This window comes from Labeo rohita, chromosome 13 (assembly GCF_022985175.1).
Source record: "Labeo rohita strain BAU-BD-2019 chromosome 13, IGBB_LRoh.1.0, whole genome shotgun sequence".
NCBI classification, from domain to species: Eukaryota; Metazoa; Chordata; class Actinopteri; order Cypriniformes; family Cyprinidae; genus Labeo; species Labeo rohita.
Window position 1 is genome coordinate 8,993,169 of NC_066881.1, and position 18,071 is coordinate 9,011,239.

Sequence of the window (18,071 nt, forward strand, 5' to 3'; positions counted from 1 at the left end):
TCTGTCTTCTCATATTTGTGTATGATTTTCAGGTGAGCCCAAGAAGTAAAGTATAAGAATGCCACTATTAAAAATGTATGAATGTCTCTGCATAAGAAAAACCAAACCAAATGCCATTTCCAAGCAAATGACACTAAGCTTTTCTAAATCAAATATCAGTTTTTTAAACATTCTTGCATTTCTCCAGTGGTTCTAATATAATTTTTAATGGATGTATGAAGTGTGGTTTAAATGTCAAAACAGGGAAATATATTAAGAGTTGAAGGACTATTTGCATGCTTTTTTTAACTGTTTACATGAACTCCTAAATACACACTACTGTTCAAAAGTTTGGGGTTCAAAATATTTTTTAATGAAATTAATACTTTTATTTATCAAGGATGCATTAAGTTGGTCAAAAGTGACAGAAAGTGAAAGATTTTTACATTATTACAATAGATTTCTATTTCAAATGAATGCTGTTCTTTTGTACTTTCTATTCATCAAAACATCCTAATAAAATGTATCACGTTTTCCACAAGCAAGTGTTTTTAACATTATTAACACTAATAAATGTTTCTTGAGCAACAAATCTGCAGATTAGAATGATTTCTAAAGGATCATGTGACACTGAAGACTGGAGCTTTGCATCACAGGAATTGTAAATTGTACTGAAAAGTCACAGTCTTGCTGATTTTACTGTATTTTTTATTACATAAATGCAGCCTAAGAAAACAACAAATACATTTAATTATGTTAAACACCCCAAACCTTTGAACAGTAGCATAACTAACCATAAACATACCGGGCTATTCATGAACAAACACAAATAAGCATTTAGACAGTAACACCAAGATGAGTTCAGTTCAGTTCTTCAAAATACTGAAGTTAAATCAACTTAACATCATGTACCATCAACAAACCTTCAGTCTCCAAGGTCCAGACTGAAAACACAACAAAAAATCATTAAGATAAACACAGGCTTGGAAGCTCTGATAAGCCTGGAGTTATATTAAGGTCATTTTCTAGTCAAGTACCTGGTTCAAGATAGCTGCTCTCCTCCTCTGAAGTACTGAAGTCCAAAGACCTTGACAGCACAGCTACAAAGCCCTCTTTGAACTCTTCAAAATTCACCTGTTAAAAGACATTATCTTAACATCTATAATACAGCATTAGGATGAGAAGCACTTGGGGAAAAGCTTACCCTAGCATAATGTTGTGGTCCAAGCAGAGTGTCCAGAAGTAAGGGAAGATGGGCATCTAAGCTCAGCTTGTGGCATAAGGCTGTGAGCTCCTCTTTGTCAAGGTAACCTGTCCCGGTAGTGTCACAGCTGTCAAACTCAGCTTTCAACTGGGCCACATAGCGGTTCTGCTCCTCCTCATCCATCCCACCACATACTGCACAGCCAGCAAAGTCTGAGACAGGAATGCAGAATTAAAAGTGAAAAACAAGGCGAGTGGTCAATTCTGCATTGACGTATGAGCACCAGACTCTCTAGCCTCTCTAGAGAGTAATTGACTGAATTGATATTTTTGCATTGAGTTTATGATGCATTCGCCAATTTAGGCACAGATTCTATACATACACATGAAGATAATTTCCTACCGTAAATATATCAAAACTTAATTTTTTGATTAGTAATATGCATTAACTTCACTTGAACAAATTTAAAAGTAATTAGAAAAAGATTTTTGCACCCTCAGATTCTAGATTTTCAAATAGTTGTATCTTGGCTAAATATTGTCCTATCATAACAATGGAAACGTATAAAAAATGTATAAAATTAAATCTCAAAAACAATTTCAGAAAATTACCCCCTATGACTGGTTTTGTGGTCCAGGGTCACATATTAAAATGATTTCTGAAAATCATGTGACACTGAAGACTGAAGCAATGATGCTGAAAATTCAGCTTTGCATCACAGGAATAAATTATATTTTAAAAATATTAAAAACAGATCTTTTACATTGTGATTAGGGCTGTCAACGATTAATCGCGATTAATTGCATACAAAATAAAAGTTTAAGATTGCCTAATATATGTGTGTCATGTATATATAAATACTCAAATGAATGTGTATATATACAAGAAATATGTTATTAATATACAAAATTATTTTATTTATATATAATATAAATTATATAAAAATTATAATAAATACATATGCTTGTAAATATTTCTTAAATATATACATGAATGTGTTTGTAGTAATAAAATGCAAAGCTTACAATAATATTTGATAATATTTCACAAAATTACAGTTTACTCTAATTTTGATCAAATAAATGCATTCCTCATGAGCATAACAGACTTCTTTCAAAAACAAACTTTTGAATAGTAGTGTAAAGATTGAAACAACACAGTAACATAAAGGTCATATTTCACGGCACTTTCTTGTAAGCTATGCATTTTATTACTACTTTACAACATACACTTTGTCTTTTTATACTTTAGTTACACCATTATATTGTTTTTTCTGTTATCCCACAGTCTTTATTGTTTTGAGGTGTCTTTATTTTTGCAAACAAAACCATTGTTTTGGCACAACCTGCAATAAAGCACCAATGCTTTAGTGTTTTGAGCCAATAACAGTCTGAGCTCACTTATCAGTATAGTCTCAAGTGATTTCTGATAAGGGTGATGGACAAAACAAACAGAGATAGACTTAAAATATCTCACACTTAAAGAAAGTTACTTAAAGACTAAGTGAATCAATCCACTGAGGAACTGGCTGAATGGTCACAAACACCCCTGATGGTCAAAATAGGGTTTTTGGATGTTTTATCTAACTCTGTGTCACACTTTCACACACAAAATGCTGTGTTATTGAATTTCACATCAGTTATACGACAATAACAGACTAAAAGTAAAATGCATTTGTTAATTAACTCTATAAAACTCATTTTATAAAGCCTGTAGGTATCCCACAATGCAGCACGCGGGTTTGGTATACATTCACCATGGGAACGAGGACAAGACTAATAAAACAAAAGAAAAATATTTTCAGCTGTGACACTTTCCAATGTAAACATTCACTTTCAAAGTCCCCGTGACTCGTTATAGACGCGCTGGCGATCAGCGGAGGAAGAAACGTGTTAATGTAACATTAAAAATGTAACGTAAACCATCTTACCGTTGTAAACTCACACCGACTCCGACGTAAAAGTCAGTTTATGTCCAGCATCAGTTGAGTTTTTTAAAACATATGGATATAAAGTGGACAACCAAAGACGGAAAGATCTTTTGCCCTTTGAAACGGACATAAGCAGCACATCCGAGGTAAGTGTCCAGGCTGTTAGCACGCTGCTGCGGGACAGACGCCCGCGCTCATCCGCCTGTAGTGTCCGCAGGAGTGCAGCAGTCGCTTTAGTGCGGGGAGGTACCAGAGTTCCTGCTCATTCAGAGATGCTCCATTCTGCAGCCCCTGCTGGTCAGGCGGTGGACTCCAATGGGACGGGAGCTCATACACGACCCCAAAGTGAACCCCCTGAGACTAACACTGGCATTGCATTACGTTGTTGCATTATATTGTGCCTAATGCATGAGAAAATAAACATAATGTATTTTTATGCTTTGCTTTTAAAAGCGCTTCACGAGGGCTGATTAAATGATCAGATGCATTTTTACATAAGAAGAAGAAACTTGTTTACATAGTCTTTCTTATCTTCACAGCTCATTTATTTCAGGGACTGTGAGGGCCCACAGGGGCCAGGACTATTATTAGAGCGCCACCCATCGGTAGACACATGAATCCGCAGGTTCAGCTTTTCAAAAGCACACTGTTAAAAATTGCTGTAGATTTCAGGGGCCATTCATGAATTGAATTGAGAATGAATGGTAAATTCCAATTCACTTCCTGGAATGGAATTGGAATTGGAATTGGAATGTCAGGAAACAGGATTGAAATCAAATAAATTTCACTAAATTCCACTTGCGATATTTAGGCCTGAGAGATGCAGTCTTAGCGATGCCAAATTTCAGGAAATGATGATAATTCGATGCAATAAAAAGTGAATGAAATACATGAATGAACATGACTCATTTTTTTGTGAGTTGAGACATATATTATGTGGTAATCATATATTGAATGTATAGTACATCCAGAAACTTATCACCACTGTCATTCAATTATTAATTCATAATGTACAGTTCTCATTTTAATTTACTTGCATTTGATCAACTCTATTTCATACATTACCTGGTATTTGTAAAGCATCATAAATAAAGTTCAAATGTATGTCTCTAAATGCAATCACAGATAAATGCTCAGAAACAGCAATAAACGGAATTCAGTGGAATTTCCCTGAATTGAATTCCACTTCCTGTAATTCCAATTCAATTACAACTCTGTTTCCTGTAATTGTTGTTGAATTCCAATTCTAATTCCATTTCCTTCTTTGAATTGGAATTGTTGAGTTCATTCCTGAATTGACCCCAACCCTGGTAGATTTTATACATCCCAGTAAAATACTGTAATTTATATTGCATCTGGGTATTTTTGACTTGGCGGGAATATTTTACAATATATTTTAGTGTTGCTCCAGAAATAAGATGAAGGGTGGGCCAAGTGATATTCGAGGTGGGCCCGGGGTGGGGGTGGGGGTAGGTGGGTAGTGGTAAATACATGCATTATTTTAATGCATAGCTTGTTAAAAGCACATTTTAGTTTATAGGGTCTATTAATAGTGTCTTAAAATAGCACAGCTGAGTCCACTATAGATGTTCTTAAGATTATCTGACTAAATATTAATTTTTAGTATATTAAGTACAAAATTAGTGTGTAAAAATAGAGCACTATACATTATGGAACTGCACATTTTTTCACCTGGGATAGTTGGTGTTACACAGTGTATGGTCATACACTGATTATATTACTTGACCACAGCTGCACCGCCTTCACTGACGTTTAACATTTTGATAGAAATAAACATCATTTAGTTTGGAAAACGTACGCTACTTCTAAACTGATAGCATCTGTACCAACATGATCTTATGATAATTTGTATGTATTTTACGTAAAAAGTGGTTCTATAAAACGTACATTTACTTACGTTTTTTCCAGACACTAAAACATACAATACCCTGCTGAAAAAAACAGCATATGCTGGTTAGGTATGTTTTGATGCTGGTTTATGCTGGTCCTTAGCTGGTTTATGCTGGTCCTTTGCTGGTTTATGCTGGTCCTTAGCTGGTCTATGCTGGTCCTTAGCTGGTTTATGCTGGTCCTTTGCTGGTTTATGCTGGTCCTTAGCTGGTCTATGCTGGTCCTTAGCTGGTTTATGCTGGTCCTTTGCTGGTTTATGCTGGTCCTTGACCAGCAACATGACCAGCATAAACCAGCAAAGGACCAGTAAAGGACCAGCTTAAACCAGCACCAAAACATACCTAACCAGCATCCCAGCATCAAAACATAGCTACCAGCATATGCTGGTTTTTTCACCATCTAAACCTACAAATACCTACATATTTTCAACATTTAAACGTACAATACTGACGTATTGACGACACCTACAAACGAATCATTATGAATATTAAAATCACGGTATTAATTTCATTATTATTGTTTTACGTTGTCATATCAATGGCCTTATGTTTTCAATTGCATTATTAAATTGTTTAATCTTTGATTAATATGAAATGATAACATTTTGTTCTGTTCTGGGTGATTTCTGCTGCCAGCTCGTTTCCAAGATGCATGATGTTAAACAAGACTGCACTTCTGTTCAGATCAAGCACGTCTGTTTCAGCTTCGGTTATATCTTTCATCAGGTATTTAAATACAATTCATGTTTTGGTGGCCATGATTACTTTTTAAATTAAATGTTACAGAAACCTCCAAAAAGTGTGTAAATGAACGTGTGTTAAATTCATTGTAAATATGTTTAGTGATGTTCTCACCTGGTGTCAATGAGCTCTATTATAGTGATATATTAATTAACAATTAGGACTGTTAATGAATTATTATTTAATCTAAATAATTACATTATTTGCTCATAAATTAATCTAAATAGTTATAAATAATTATATAGCAATATTTGCTGAGAGAGAGGTAGAAAAAAACTCTGAATGGCCCAGATAAACAATTAAAAGAAGAATTATTGTTACGGACAGCTGTGTTTAGTAGACAACAGAAAAAATAGGCTTTTTCAAAATGTATGTATGTTTTGTCCCTCATAATTAATTCAACACAAATTCTTATATTCTGTCTGGAATATATTTCTGGCCTCTGCATCACATCTGGCACATTAAAGGGATACTCCACCCAAAAATTAAAATTCTCTCATCATTTACTCAACCATGCCATCCCAGATATTAAATGCAGGCTTGGTGAGCAGAAGAGACTTCTTTAAAAACACAAAAAATCTTACTGTTAAAAAACTTGACTGGTAGTGTAGCATCAGCACTGTATTGTATCTGTAACACTTCTCGAGGTTTCAATCAGTCTGTCTGGTGACTCATGTCCTTGTTTTGTTTCAGAAACTTTGAGTCTCTCTCCAAAGACAATGTCTATTACATTGGAAGAATATTGTCCTAAACCATCCAATTTTATTTATCAGGGCTTAATTTATTTAATTTTTTTTTTTAGAGATGTATTAATGCATTTTAAATAGGGTTGCAAAACTAAATCGATGCGTTGCGGTTCGTGGATCGATTCAGAGATTTTCCGAATGCATTGCGATTCTTTCTGGAATCGGTTCGGAGCTTAGTTTTTAATAGCAGATTTTTCAATACTCACGCACACTCAAATACTCACAAAGAGGAGCACCGAAGTGTGTCATGTAATTGCACCTTGACTCAATGCTTTTGTAATGCAAGATTAATGTAAACACAGCCTTCTTTGAACACCCTTGTAATTCGCTTTAAACTTTTCAACCTTTATGAATGATTACTTTAGAGCTCAAAAACGATTAGTCGCAATTAATGCACTACAATATTGAGTTACTCCCTGAAAAAGTAACTAATTTTGTTACTTTTTATGGGAAGTAATGCGTTACTCTTCAGCAATAAAAAAAAAAAGAAAAACAAATGTTTGGTTGTATGGTTGAATTGGATCATAATAACATGAATAATAACATGGGATGAAATGCATAAAGGATATTTGTATTATTTAACATATATTCTGAGTTGAATTTCACCGTTTTTATTCATTTTGAGAAATACTCAATCTGCTTTTTGTGAGTGAGATGAATTAATGCATGTTCACATTTATTCTAGAACTAACATCTTACTCCGGATTTCTTTCAACATGGGGACAGGAGAGCTTTTAATCAATAAATGGGGGAAAGTAACTGGCGTTACTTATTTGAAAAAGTAACTTCTTGTCTTGTTTTCTTGTCAATTAAAAAGTAATGCATTACTTTACTAGTTACTTGGAAAAAGTAATAATATTACGTAACTCGCGTTACTTGTAATGTGTTACCCCCAACACTGAAGAAATCAATAGAGGTTATATCGGTTACCATCGTCTTCTTCTTGTGTAGTTTTTGAAGTGTTTACCATATACTGTGTTTTGTTTTCTTCCTTTAATCAAACTTTTGTATGTCTGTCTGACAAAACATTTTATGCATTTTATTTTCAAGCAGTTTCACTTTGCTTTGAGAAAATGGTTCAAAATGATGAAACAAGATCTCCTTTTTTTGTTTTGTTTTGTTTTGTTTTTTTTCTTTTCCTAGGTTACTTCTAATTTTTGATTAAAATTTAAAGTCGTACTGTTTTACTTTTACTCATGTATGTTTTTGGCTAGATACTTACTTTTAATTTTCACAGCGTATCTGTACTTTCAATTGAGTATAATTTTTGAGTACTTTTCACTAAACAAACTACTTGAATTAAAGCAAAGCACAAGCTGTTCCAAACGCATATAGCTGTTTGTTCAGTGCAACACAAAAGGAACGTCAGGTCTAATGACAGCCCCAGTCACCATTCATATTCATTATATAGCAAAAAATGCAATAAAGTGAATGGTGACTGAGGTTGTCAGCTGTCTAGCAGCTGCTTTTGTTTCACAAAAAAAGTTTGGAACAACACGAGAGTCAATAAATGACGACAATCGTTTATTTTTGAAGGACTTAGCGTTTAACGCCATCTGTTGGTGAAAGTGCGAAAAGACGTCTTTAAAACTTAAAACTGTAAAAACTTTTATAAAACTGTTTTAAATGACCGTACTTAACGATTATCGAAAACTGCAATAGCCGTCGATATTATGTCTAATTATATTTCGAATAATCATTTGGAATTAATTCTTGGAACAATAAATAAGTTTTAAAAATGAGAGCTATTAATGTATTAATTACTTAATAATCCTTATGTAATGATGACATCCAGATTTAGGTAAAATGGCACAGTTGGCTCTTTTATGTAAGCTTTGTGCTTTTACAAAACCCGTTGGCCAGTGATAGCCATTTGATTTATTTGCTTTGAAATGTAAACCTTACAAATCTTTTACTGACATACTCATACTGGTAGTAAAAATAATTTGTAGTCAAAAGATAGAGCTATTCTGATTTAAATCAGTTCAACTTTGTCAGCGTGACTCAGCTGAACTTCTGACCTGGTACGTGAAGTGTTTCGATGAATCATCTGTGAATAAAAGTGACAATGACAACTGCAGTTTGACAACATGTGTGTTAAAATATCGCCTTTATTATTTATTTGTTGATTTGTTTTATATGCACTTATATATTTCTAAACATTACCTGGTATTTGATTCACCTCTTGTGAGAGCAGAATTCACTGGTATGTATGCAAAAGGAAAACAGACATTTCACTACTCACGCAACAAAACAGACACGCCCACTCGCTCGCTAACCATTGGCTATAATGCAACGCAATCACGAAAAGACCCGCCCACCACCATACAACGTGCTCTACCATTGGATATAACGCAGTTCTGTAAGCAGAGAGACCTAAAGACATATCCGTGTGCAAGAAGAATATACGGGGCTTTACATAATCACAAACGTCCACACGTTAGTTGGTGAGTATACAACAAACTTTTACGCTGCATGCAGAATATTTTGAGCTTTTGTATGAGCTTTCTGCTGAAATATAGCGTGTGTTGATCGCAGGCATAGTATATGAATATACCGTTACCATTATATGAGCACATAGATGTAGGCCACTTTGTTTATGTTGAAAACATTTCTGGTTAAGTAATTGTTTTAAAATAAATAAATTGCTATATGAGATTCAGGAACACTTCTTTATCTTGCAAATACAGGTGCATTTGTCTTTTTGGACATACAGTAAAAAAAACGTGTAGAAATTAGAAATATTAAAATGGGTATTTCTTTATATGCATGTATGTATGTATGTGGGGATAGATAGATTTTTTTGAAAAAATTAACAATTTTTAAGAATGCATTCAGTTGATCAAAAAGGATAGTAACGTTAGCAGCATTTATATTACTATTTCTGTGCTTTCTAATTTCATCCTGAAAAAAATAATGAAATTTTGTAAGACATTTTAATTGTTTTGTCTCTTTCTCTCCTCAGTAGTGAAGCACTATGGGTGGTCAGGTGTCCATTGACGGGAATGTCCATGTGGTGATTGTTGGCGGTGGTTTTGGTGGCATTGCAGCTGCCCAACACCTTAAACATCATGGAGTGCCCTTTATGCTTATTGACATATTGGATGCATTTCATCACAACATTGCAGCGCTGCGTGCCTCAGTTCAACCTGGTATGCTAATAATACCATGCCTAATGTAATAAAACAAACAGAATAATACAATAATGCAGCTTTTTTTTTTGTATGTTCATTTAGGTTTTGCGAAACAGACATTCATTCCATACAAAGAGACATTTGGACTGAATTTCCTCCAAGGCCGTGTCACACAGATAGACACAGAAACGCAAACAGTTGTGCTTGACAATGGAAAGGTATGTGATATTACAATATTGCAGCAGAAGAAAACAAAATATGAGCAAATGTGAGGTTTAATACGTGCCTGTGTTAATCTACAGCAAGTACGTTATTCACACCTCATTCTGTGTACTGGAACAAGCGGACATTTCCCAGGCAAACACAATTCTGTGGACACCTATCAATTAGCCATTCAGAAGTATGAGGACTTTGTTAAAATGGTGAGTTGTGTTTATTTCAAGCTGTTACATAACAGTGTGAAATGATCTTAACTGAAAACACATCTTAATCTGTGAAAAACAAGACTTATTTACATTTTCACTCAATGTTTCAGATTCAGGAAGCAGCCACGGTTGTAGTTGTTGGTGGTGGAACCACCGGAGTTGAAATGGCTGCTGAGATCAGGACTGAATATACTGACAAGAAGGTAGGGCTCCGCATTCGCACACACATGGGTTTTGCACTCTAAATTGTGAGCTTAATTGTGATTGTCTCATGCAAATTTCATTTAGGTGATTCTGATCCATCCACGGGAGGAGGTGGCTGATCCTGATCTATTGCCGTCTGTCAAAAAACAAGCCAAACAGGTGCTGCTGGAAAAGGGGGTGGAGCTGTTGTTAGGTAAAGATCTTGCGTGTTGGAGTTGCTTAGCATCTACAGGGAACTACAGTGAGAAATATGATACACTGGAGACCCAGTGTTGCTGATACAGATATTGACGTAACTCGATGGGAAACATATTGTCGCACACTGACAGTTGCTGCGTTTCAAAACACAAACGACAAAAACATTTGCTTAAATTTGAATACTGTTTTTTGTCGATTGCCAACTGCACTTCAAAATGCAAACTGGAAGCAGCTTTTGATAATAACTGTAAAAAATGTCAGTATTAGACAAGCAGTTCTCATTCTTGTGTTTTTTTTTTGTTGCATTGTAATGGACCTTTTTCTCACAATTGCAAATTTACATCTCACAATTCTGACTTTTTTTTCTCAGAATTGTATAGGATAAACTGTTGCGAGTTATAAAGTCAGAATTGTGAGATATAAACTCGCAATTCTGAGAACATAGTCTTTTTTCCCCTTTAAATTGGGACTTTATAACTCACAATTGTGAGTTTATACCACAAAATACTGAGAAAAATGTCAGAGTTGTGAGAAACAAACTCGCATTTGTGAGAACGAATTCAGAATTGCGAGTTTGTATCACACAATCCCGAGAAGAAGTCTGAATTGTGAGGTAAAAAGTCGCAATAACCCTTATTTTATTTGTTATTCATTGGCAGAAACAGGCTTCCATATATTTTTCTGGTAACACTGTAGTATAGGGACCAATTCTTACTATTACCTAGTTCTTATCTTGCCTATTAATATTATTATTACCATATTGGCTGTTTATATCATTTCTTCTGCACAACCATATTCTACATCCCTAATCTTACACAGTACCTGAACTTAACAACTACCTTACTATTAATAAGCAGCAAATTAGGAGTTTACTAAGCCAAAAGTTGTAGTTAATGGTTTATTAGTAGTGAGAACTGGACCTTAAAATAAAGTGAAACCAATTTTTTAATGACAGCTTTAATATAACATACAGCTGACAGCTGAAATCAATATTTTGTCCACCTATTGATTTGTTTGATTTGTAGCCATGTAATAAAGCCGGGTGTGGAGCTGAGGGGACTTTAATCATCCTAAAAGTGTTTATATTGCAGTAACTGACTGACTGTACATTATTTCTTACGTATGCGATCAAGGTAGCTTTCAGGTAGCTTTGCAGGATTGTTTCTACAAGTGTTTTGGAGATGTTGCCACAGTTCTTCTGGATTTAGTCTGTCTTAGTTTTTGTTTCTACATGTAATCGCAGACCGAATGGATGATGGTGAGATCAGATCTATGTGTAGAGCACTGGCTCCTTGTGCATAAAAAAACCTCACTGGATTATTACAATTAATGGCAAAAAAATATTTGAAAATGTAAACTGATATCTCCTACTGACACTCAACAGCAAAAGATAGAAATGACTGACTTAAAGCCATTTATTGTTGGGAAAACTACTAATGGCCTATGACTTAGTAGTGTATAACATAAACGTGCATGTTTTCGGTCATCTAAAGCAAGCTGTTTTCTTCTCTTTTTTCCTATGTGCCTAAATGCAGAGCGGAAAGTGACAAACCTTAATGAGCTGGAGTTGAATGTGTATCGGAAAGACATGGTGGTCAAGACCAATCAGAACGATCAGGTCACTGCTGATCTAGTCATCTGCTGCACAGGAAATAAGATCAACTCTGAAGCATACAGATCTAGTCTGAGTAAGTGCTTTTTGTATGTAATAAATGAGCTAATAGTTATTTGTGATTGTTGAAATCTAATCTTAGTAGTTTTATTTACATTCTCAAATGGGATTTTGCTTTATGTGAATTCACTCAATTGCATCTCAAAAGAAAGTCATACAGCGACAGAATTTCATTCGTTTTGGAACATAATTATGTCATGAATAATATTCTTTCTTCAGTCGCAAAGAAACTACGTTTTTTTTAAGAAAACATTCCAGGATTTTTCTCCATATAGTGGACTTCAATGGGAGGCAACGGGTTGAAGGTCCAAATTGCAGTTTTAATGTAGCTTTAAAGGGCTCTACACAATCCCAACCAAGGAATAAGGGTCTTATCTAGCAAAACGATTGGTCATTTTCTAAAAAAAAAATAAAATTCTATACTTTTTAACCACAAATGCTCATCTTGCACTAGCTCACCCTCACACGTTACAGTCACGTTGGAAAGGTCATGCGTGACATATGCAGAAGTACCAAAACAGTGTTTACAAAGTAAACACGCAATTAAATATACGCCCTATACTACCTTTTTTAAGAACTAAAGACGCGTGACCTTTCCAATGGGATATTTCCACTTTTATTTTTCCACTAGATAAGACCTTTATTTCTCAGATGGGATTATGTAGAGCCCTTTGAAGCTGCAGTGAAACTGCAATTTGGACCTTTAACCCATTGGCTCCTATTGAAGTCCACTAAAAATCTTGGAATGTTTCCTAAAAAGATTTCTTTGTGAGTGAAGAAAGAAAGACATGAACATCTTGGATGGCATGGAGGTGAGTAAATGATCAGGAAATGTTTATTCTGGAAGTGATCTAATGCTTTAAAGAATTTCTTGGAGAAAAAAAAGTTAATTTCCATATGGTCCAAATAAAATATATGCAAAAGGAATATTTTTTTAATAGGTGGTATTTCAAACACATGTTATATGTGAATGTTTTTGGATTACCCTATATTTTGTGTGCATGATAACATATTTATGGCTAATTCATACAGGATAATCTTGTATTAAAAAACTACACTTCCATCTTATTAAAAACTACACTTCCAATTTTAATTGTACTTTATTTAAATATGAGCATGAATTCTGTATCCCCAACCCTGGTTGTGATATTATGTACTTGTGCTGTTGCAAAACTTCCCGTGGAAGTTGACTTGTAGTAGTTGTTTCCTTGTATCACCTAATTTAACTTGTTAATCCTTCACCCACTCTCTCGCTCTCTGTTTATATTTTATCTTTTTTTTTTCATATTTCAGATGCAAGTATGGCCGAGAATGGTGCTCTGAAGGTCAACCAGCACCTGCAAGTAGAAGGCTTTGACAATGTGTATGCTGTGGGTGACTGTGCCAATCTCAATGAACCCAAGTTGGCGTATCATGCTGGACTTCATGGTTCGGTTGCTGCCACCAATATCATAAACACTCTGAAAGGAAAATGTTTAACCTCGTATCACACAGGTAACAACCATCACCCAGTGATTTTTCTTCAGCTCTTTAAAGTTAATTTCACGCAGTTCTTTTATAATACATACAATTCAGACAGGTTTCTCGATCAGTTTCATAGCACTTTTTGTCCATTGATCAATGTCTTTTTCCCTATCAGGAAATGTGACTATGCTGATTGCTATGGGCAAGGATGCTGGAGTAGGCCAGTTTAATGGCTGTAAACTACCTCGCTTTCTGGTCACCAAGGGTAAGAGCCAAAGCTTGCTGCTGTGGAAGAGCTGGAGGGAAATGGGCCAAAAATCCCCTAATTAACACAATGCTAATAGTCCATGTTACATTATACTCAAAATGTCTGAACTATAACAGTTCTGTTTTACTTGACTTGATTCATCACTTTTTAACAAAATTATTTTTACTTTTATCATTGCATTAATATTAAATTAAACCAGATGAACAGAAGGATGCTTTATATTGCACAAATAACCATCATTGTATATATTTCCATATAACATCATGAACTGTTTGTAATTTGTGCTGAGAACATTAAAAAGTACCATTTTACATATGTATAAATTTGTTAAAGAAATAAATCCATTTACATTCATAATGTAGTTTGCTCTTATTATTCTTTGTTGATAGTAGTTTGCTCTCATATCTTCCTGCATTGACCACGTGATGTTTGATGAACTGCTGGTGTTTCTCCACTAGAGGGCAATCATACAATATAAATCAAATCCCCCTGGTCAACAAAACAAGATGCTGAGTCACTGAGTAGATATTGTTTTTCATAATTACTGACATTAAAAATAATATATATTTTCAAAAATGTTCCAAAACTGCACAACCAACTTTGTGAGTTTACTTAAAACGATTTATAAACAGTGAATGCCTTTACTTATATGGTTTTCTGAACTAATACACACAAAGTGAAGGAAATTAAATGAGCCTACATCATTTTTAAGAAACCATTAAGGCTGTCTAATCAAGTTTGCAAAGGTCCAGTGTCATTTCTACTCTTCTAGTAACACCAAAATGGAATTGTAATCTGTCTGATTCAGCAATGCACTACATTGTTGTCACATAATCTCATCATGCATCACACATCGATAGCGTGGTGATATCATTTTGGGGCTAAAAGGGTTATTTTCACATTTTAAATTCGATTTAGTGTAAAATATCTATATAAATACTAATTTGGAGTCATTCATAAGACTAAAAAAGACCAAGAAATGCACACTGCACTGTGAGATGCATATTATTCCTTTTGAAATGTCCTGACGTACTGGGTTACTGCACTGCAGAGAGAACTGGAGTGGATCACAAAGACAGCCTCCAGAGCTGGAAATCACTGCTCCAGAGTGGTGCAGTCATGTTTGGAGCTGGTGACTGGGAAGGCTGTTGGCATTTGGTGCTCATGAAACTCTTGATATATTGTCCTGAAATCAAGGTATTGTGTTCTTTCTATCAGGTTACACATCTTTGCGCGTTGGCCTTGGATACAAGTGGTCTTTAAATGGCAATACTGCCATAAATTCCAACTTTGAGAAGCTCACAGTCACGACCCACAGTTGGAGTTGAGTCTGGGTCACACAGGCACTGATTCAATTCAGAGGTTGTTTTAGTTTGGTTGTAGTTTTATGGCATTCAGACAATATCCTGTTTTTCTTCATCATTTATCATTTACTCTTATCATTTACTGACCCTCATGGCATTCCAAACCCACAAGATATTTGTTCATCTTCCAAACACAAATAAAATTAAAGCTGCAAGCAGCGTTGAAAGAGCCCTCGCACCCGGGCTCAACACCACCCGGTGGCTTTAGGAAAACAGCGAATGGTGGGCAATATGCATTTAAAGTGGTAAACAGGAGGAATATGTCAAAGTCATTTATATGTGCCAAACTTCCTGCTACTACTTGCGCTATGACTAACACTGGATATTGGCATGTGGATGTCTTCAGGCCAGCACTTTTATTAAACATGAAATTTGGTGCAGATTGAACATGGTATGTTTGAGTTAGTGCAAAGCATCCTGTTGCCAACCAGTGGCACTATGATTATAACTGAATATTGGCCTTTAGATGTCTTCAGGCCAGGACATGTGACGGCATGTGCAAACATTGCATGTTTAAGTTAGTATAAAGCACGTAGTTTCCTGTTGTCAGCAGTGCATGACGCTATGATTATAACAAAATATTGGCCTTTAGATGTGTTCAGGCGAGGATTCTTCTCGAACATGTGAAGTTTGGGGGAGATCGGACATTGTATGACTGAGTTATAACAACTTCCTTTTACGTGGTGAAACATCTAAGTTTGTCAGGCCACCACAGACACGCTCTTTAACAAAAACTCAAGATCTTCGCAATTTTATCATTGCAAAGGCATTTAGAGTAGACTAATTAAATATAAAGTTGGTGTCATTTAATCTCTATGAGGAGTTTGTTAGAGTGTAAAACATGCCACTTTCTGATGCCAGCAGTTGGCGCTACGGCTATAACTAAATATGTTCATGGCCATGTGTTCAGTATCAAACGTACATTTTGGTGCAGATAGGACATTGTATGTCTGAATTACAATAACTTCCTGTTTCATGGTGAAACATCAAAGTTTGTCAGGCCGCCATGAACACACGCTTTAATCTTCGCAATTTAACTTCACAAATGGCTTTAGATTACACTGACCAAATTTGGTGTTGATCTGAATAAATCTCTAGGAGGAGGTCGTTAAAAAACGACGCCTGTAAATGGCAAAAACGGCACAAAACTCGCAGAGAAAATCAAAAGAACACACTTCCGGTTTCGGACTTCATACCGGGGAACGTTTTTGTAGATATTTGTGTTACGTGTGTCTACCGAATTTTGTACATGTGTGTGAAGCATACATGATTTTGTTGAAATTTTATAGGTGGTGCTACCGAACTATTTTGCCGCAACTACTTCTGAAACCCATATCAGATGTAAACTTTCACCAGCTTCAAAGATGATTTTCTCAATACTTTGATTTTTTTTACACTCTCAGATTCAAGATTTTCAAATAGTTGTATCTCTGCCAAATATTCTTCAATCAAACCATACATCAATGGAAAGCTTATTTATTTATTTATGATGTATAAATCTCACTTTCAAAAAATTGACCCTTATGACTGGTTTTGTGGTCCAGGGTCACATTTGAGCTTCTGGTTACTTATACTTTACTAGAAGTATTGCTGATGGTTTGTTTTGATGAGCTGACATCATGACATCTTTTTATGAGAGTTATGACATTCAATTTATAGAGCCATCATATGGTCATAAATAAATCATTGCTGAGTTTAAAAGCAGCATGTCAGCAGCATTCATTCCTAGTAAGTATCCACTTAAATACAGGCCTAACACCTCAATCCCCCTGATGGTTTTTTTGTTGGTGGATATACAATTTTGCACTGATGTGACTCAGCAAAACATGAGAAATCTAAGATTAAAAATGCATAAAATGTAAACATGAGATGCAAGAGAGTTTCCAAAAAACATTTAAAATATCATCAGGGAATGCATGATGTCTCGTCTCTGCTCAGTCAAAAAGCAGTGAATGATATAGGCAGACAGACAATTGAATTCTTTCACTTTGAAGGGAGACAGATATAAAGGCGTTCATCAATGCTCACCAAATAAATCTTATGTTTGAGTGAGTAAGCAGATTCAAATAGTCCACTGTGTTCTCTCTATGTTTTTATTTCAAAGGAGTAGTTCACAGATGAGACAGATTTGGAAAAATTTCATTACTTAGCATTACTTTACTTGCTCACCAATGGATCATCTGCAGTGAATGGGTGCCATCAGAATGAGAGTCCAAACAGATGATAAAAACATCACAATAATCCACAAGTAAACCACACCACTCCAGTCCATCAATTAATGTCTTGTGAAGTAAAAATCTGTGTTTGCAATAAACAAATCCATCGTGAAGATGTTTTTAACTTGCTTCCAAATAGAAATCTTCTATCCTTAAAAATGATCTTGCTTGAATCAGGAGAGAAACAGGCATAGATCAAGCACCATTTACTAGAGGATAACAGTGGATGGACTAATGAAACTCATATTTTGGCACCGGTTTAAAGTTAAAATGCCTTAATAATAGATTTGTTTCTTACAAAAATGCAGCTTTTTTATTTCATAAGACATTATTTGATGGACTGAAGTCATGTGTCGGATTATTGTGATGTTTTTATCAGCTGTTTGTATTCTCATTCTGATGGCACCCATTCACTACAGAGGATCTACTGGTGAACAAGTGATGTAATGCTACATTTCTTCAAATCTGTTCTGATAAAGAAACAAACTCATCTACATCTTGGATGGCCTAAGACTGAGTAAATATTCACCAAGTCTTCATTTTTGGGTGAACTATTTCTTTAGAGCAAAAGTCTTTGAGCGGAAGTAAATGTTCAACTGCAGGTCATTCTGAACCA

At 35.1% G+C, this 18,071-nt stretch overlaps 2 protein-coding genes across 3 annotated transcripts in view; one reads left to right on the plus strand and one right to left on the minus strand.

Moving 5' to 3' along the window:
• The window catches only part of ninl (ninein-like), a 35,494-nt gene extending 31,778 nt beyond the window's left edge, over window positions 1-3,716 (minus strand). Inside the window, exons 1-3 of one of the 2 annotated variants that reach the window (XM_051126361.1) lie at window positions 3,114-3,716; window positions 1,184-1,395; window positions 1,017-1,113 (exon numbers count right to left, since the gene is read on the minus strand). In XM_051126361.1, the coding sequence (XP_050982318.1) occupies window positions 1,017-1,113; window positions 1,184-1,366 (280 nt within the window). In that variant the 5' untranslated portion in view covers window positions 1,367-1,395; window positions 3,114-3,716. The remainder of the gene's footprint in view (window positions 1-1,016; window positions 1,114-1,183; window positions 1,396-3,113) is intronic. The other variant, XM_051126363.1, reaches the window with a different exon arrangement.
• A 5,142-nt stretch (window positions 3,717-8,858) lies between these two features.
• Window positions 8,859-14,213, plus strand: aifm2 (apoptosis inducing factor mitochondria associated 2). The gene is made up of 9 exons (XM_051125188.1): window positions 8,859-8,957; window positions 9,476-9,662; window positions 9,747-9,862; window positions 9,947-10,066; window positions 10,180-10,272; window positions 10,358-10,466; window positions 12,007-12,159; window positions 13,437-13,637; window positions 13,783-14,213. Exons 2-9 carry the CDS (start codon window positions 9,488-9,490, stop codon window positions 13,935-13,937), a joined length of 1,122 nt encoding a protein of 373 aa, XP_050981145.1. The 5' UTR covers window positions 8,859-8,957; window positions 9,476-9,487; the 3' UTR covers window positions 13,938-14,213.
• Window positions 14,214-18,071: the final 3,858 nt, after the last annotated feature.

What these genes read in the sequence shown, in the direction of transcription:
- aifm2 (XM_051125188.1), top strand. Translation starts at nt 9,488, where the DNA reads ATGGGTGGTCAGGTGTCCATTGACGGGAATGTCCATGTGGTGATTGTT. An exon ending in GGGGGTGGAGCTGTTGTTAG is followed by an intron (nt 10,467 to 12,006) that starts GTAAAGATCTTG and finishes GCCTAAATGCAG; the next exon opens with AGCGGAAAGTGACAAACCTT. An exon ending in TTTAACCTCGTATCACACAG is followed by an intron (nt 13,638 to 13,782) that starts GTAACAACCATC and finishes TTTCCCTATCAG; the next exon opens with GAAATGTGACTATGCTGATT.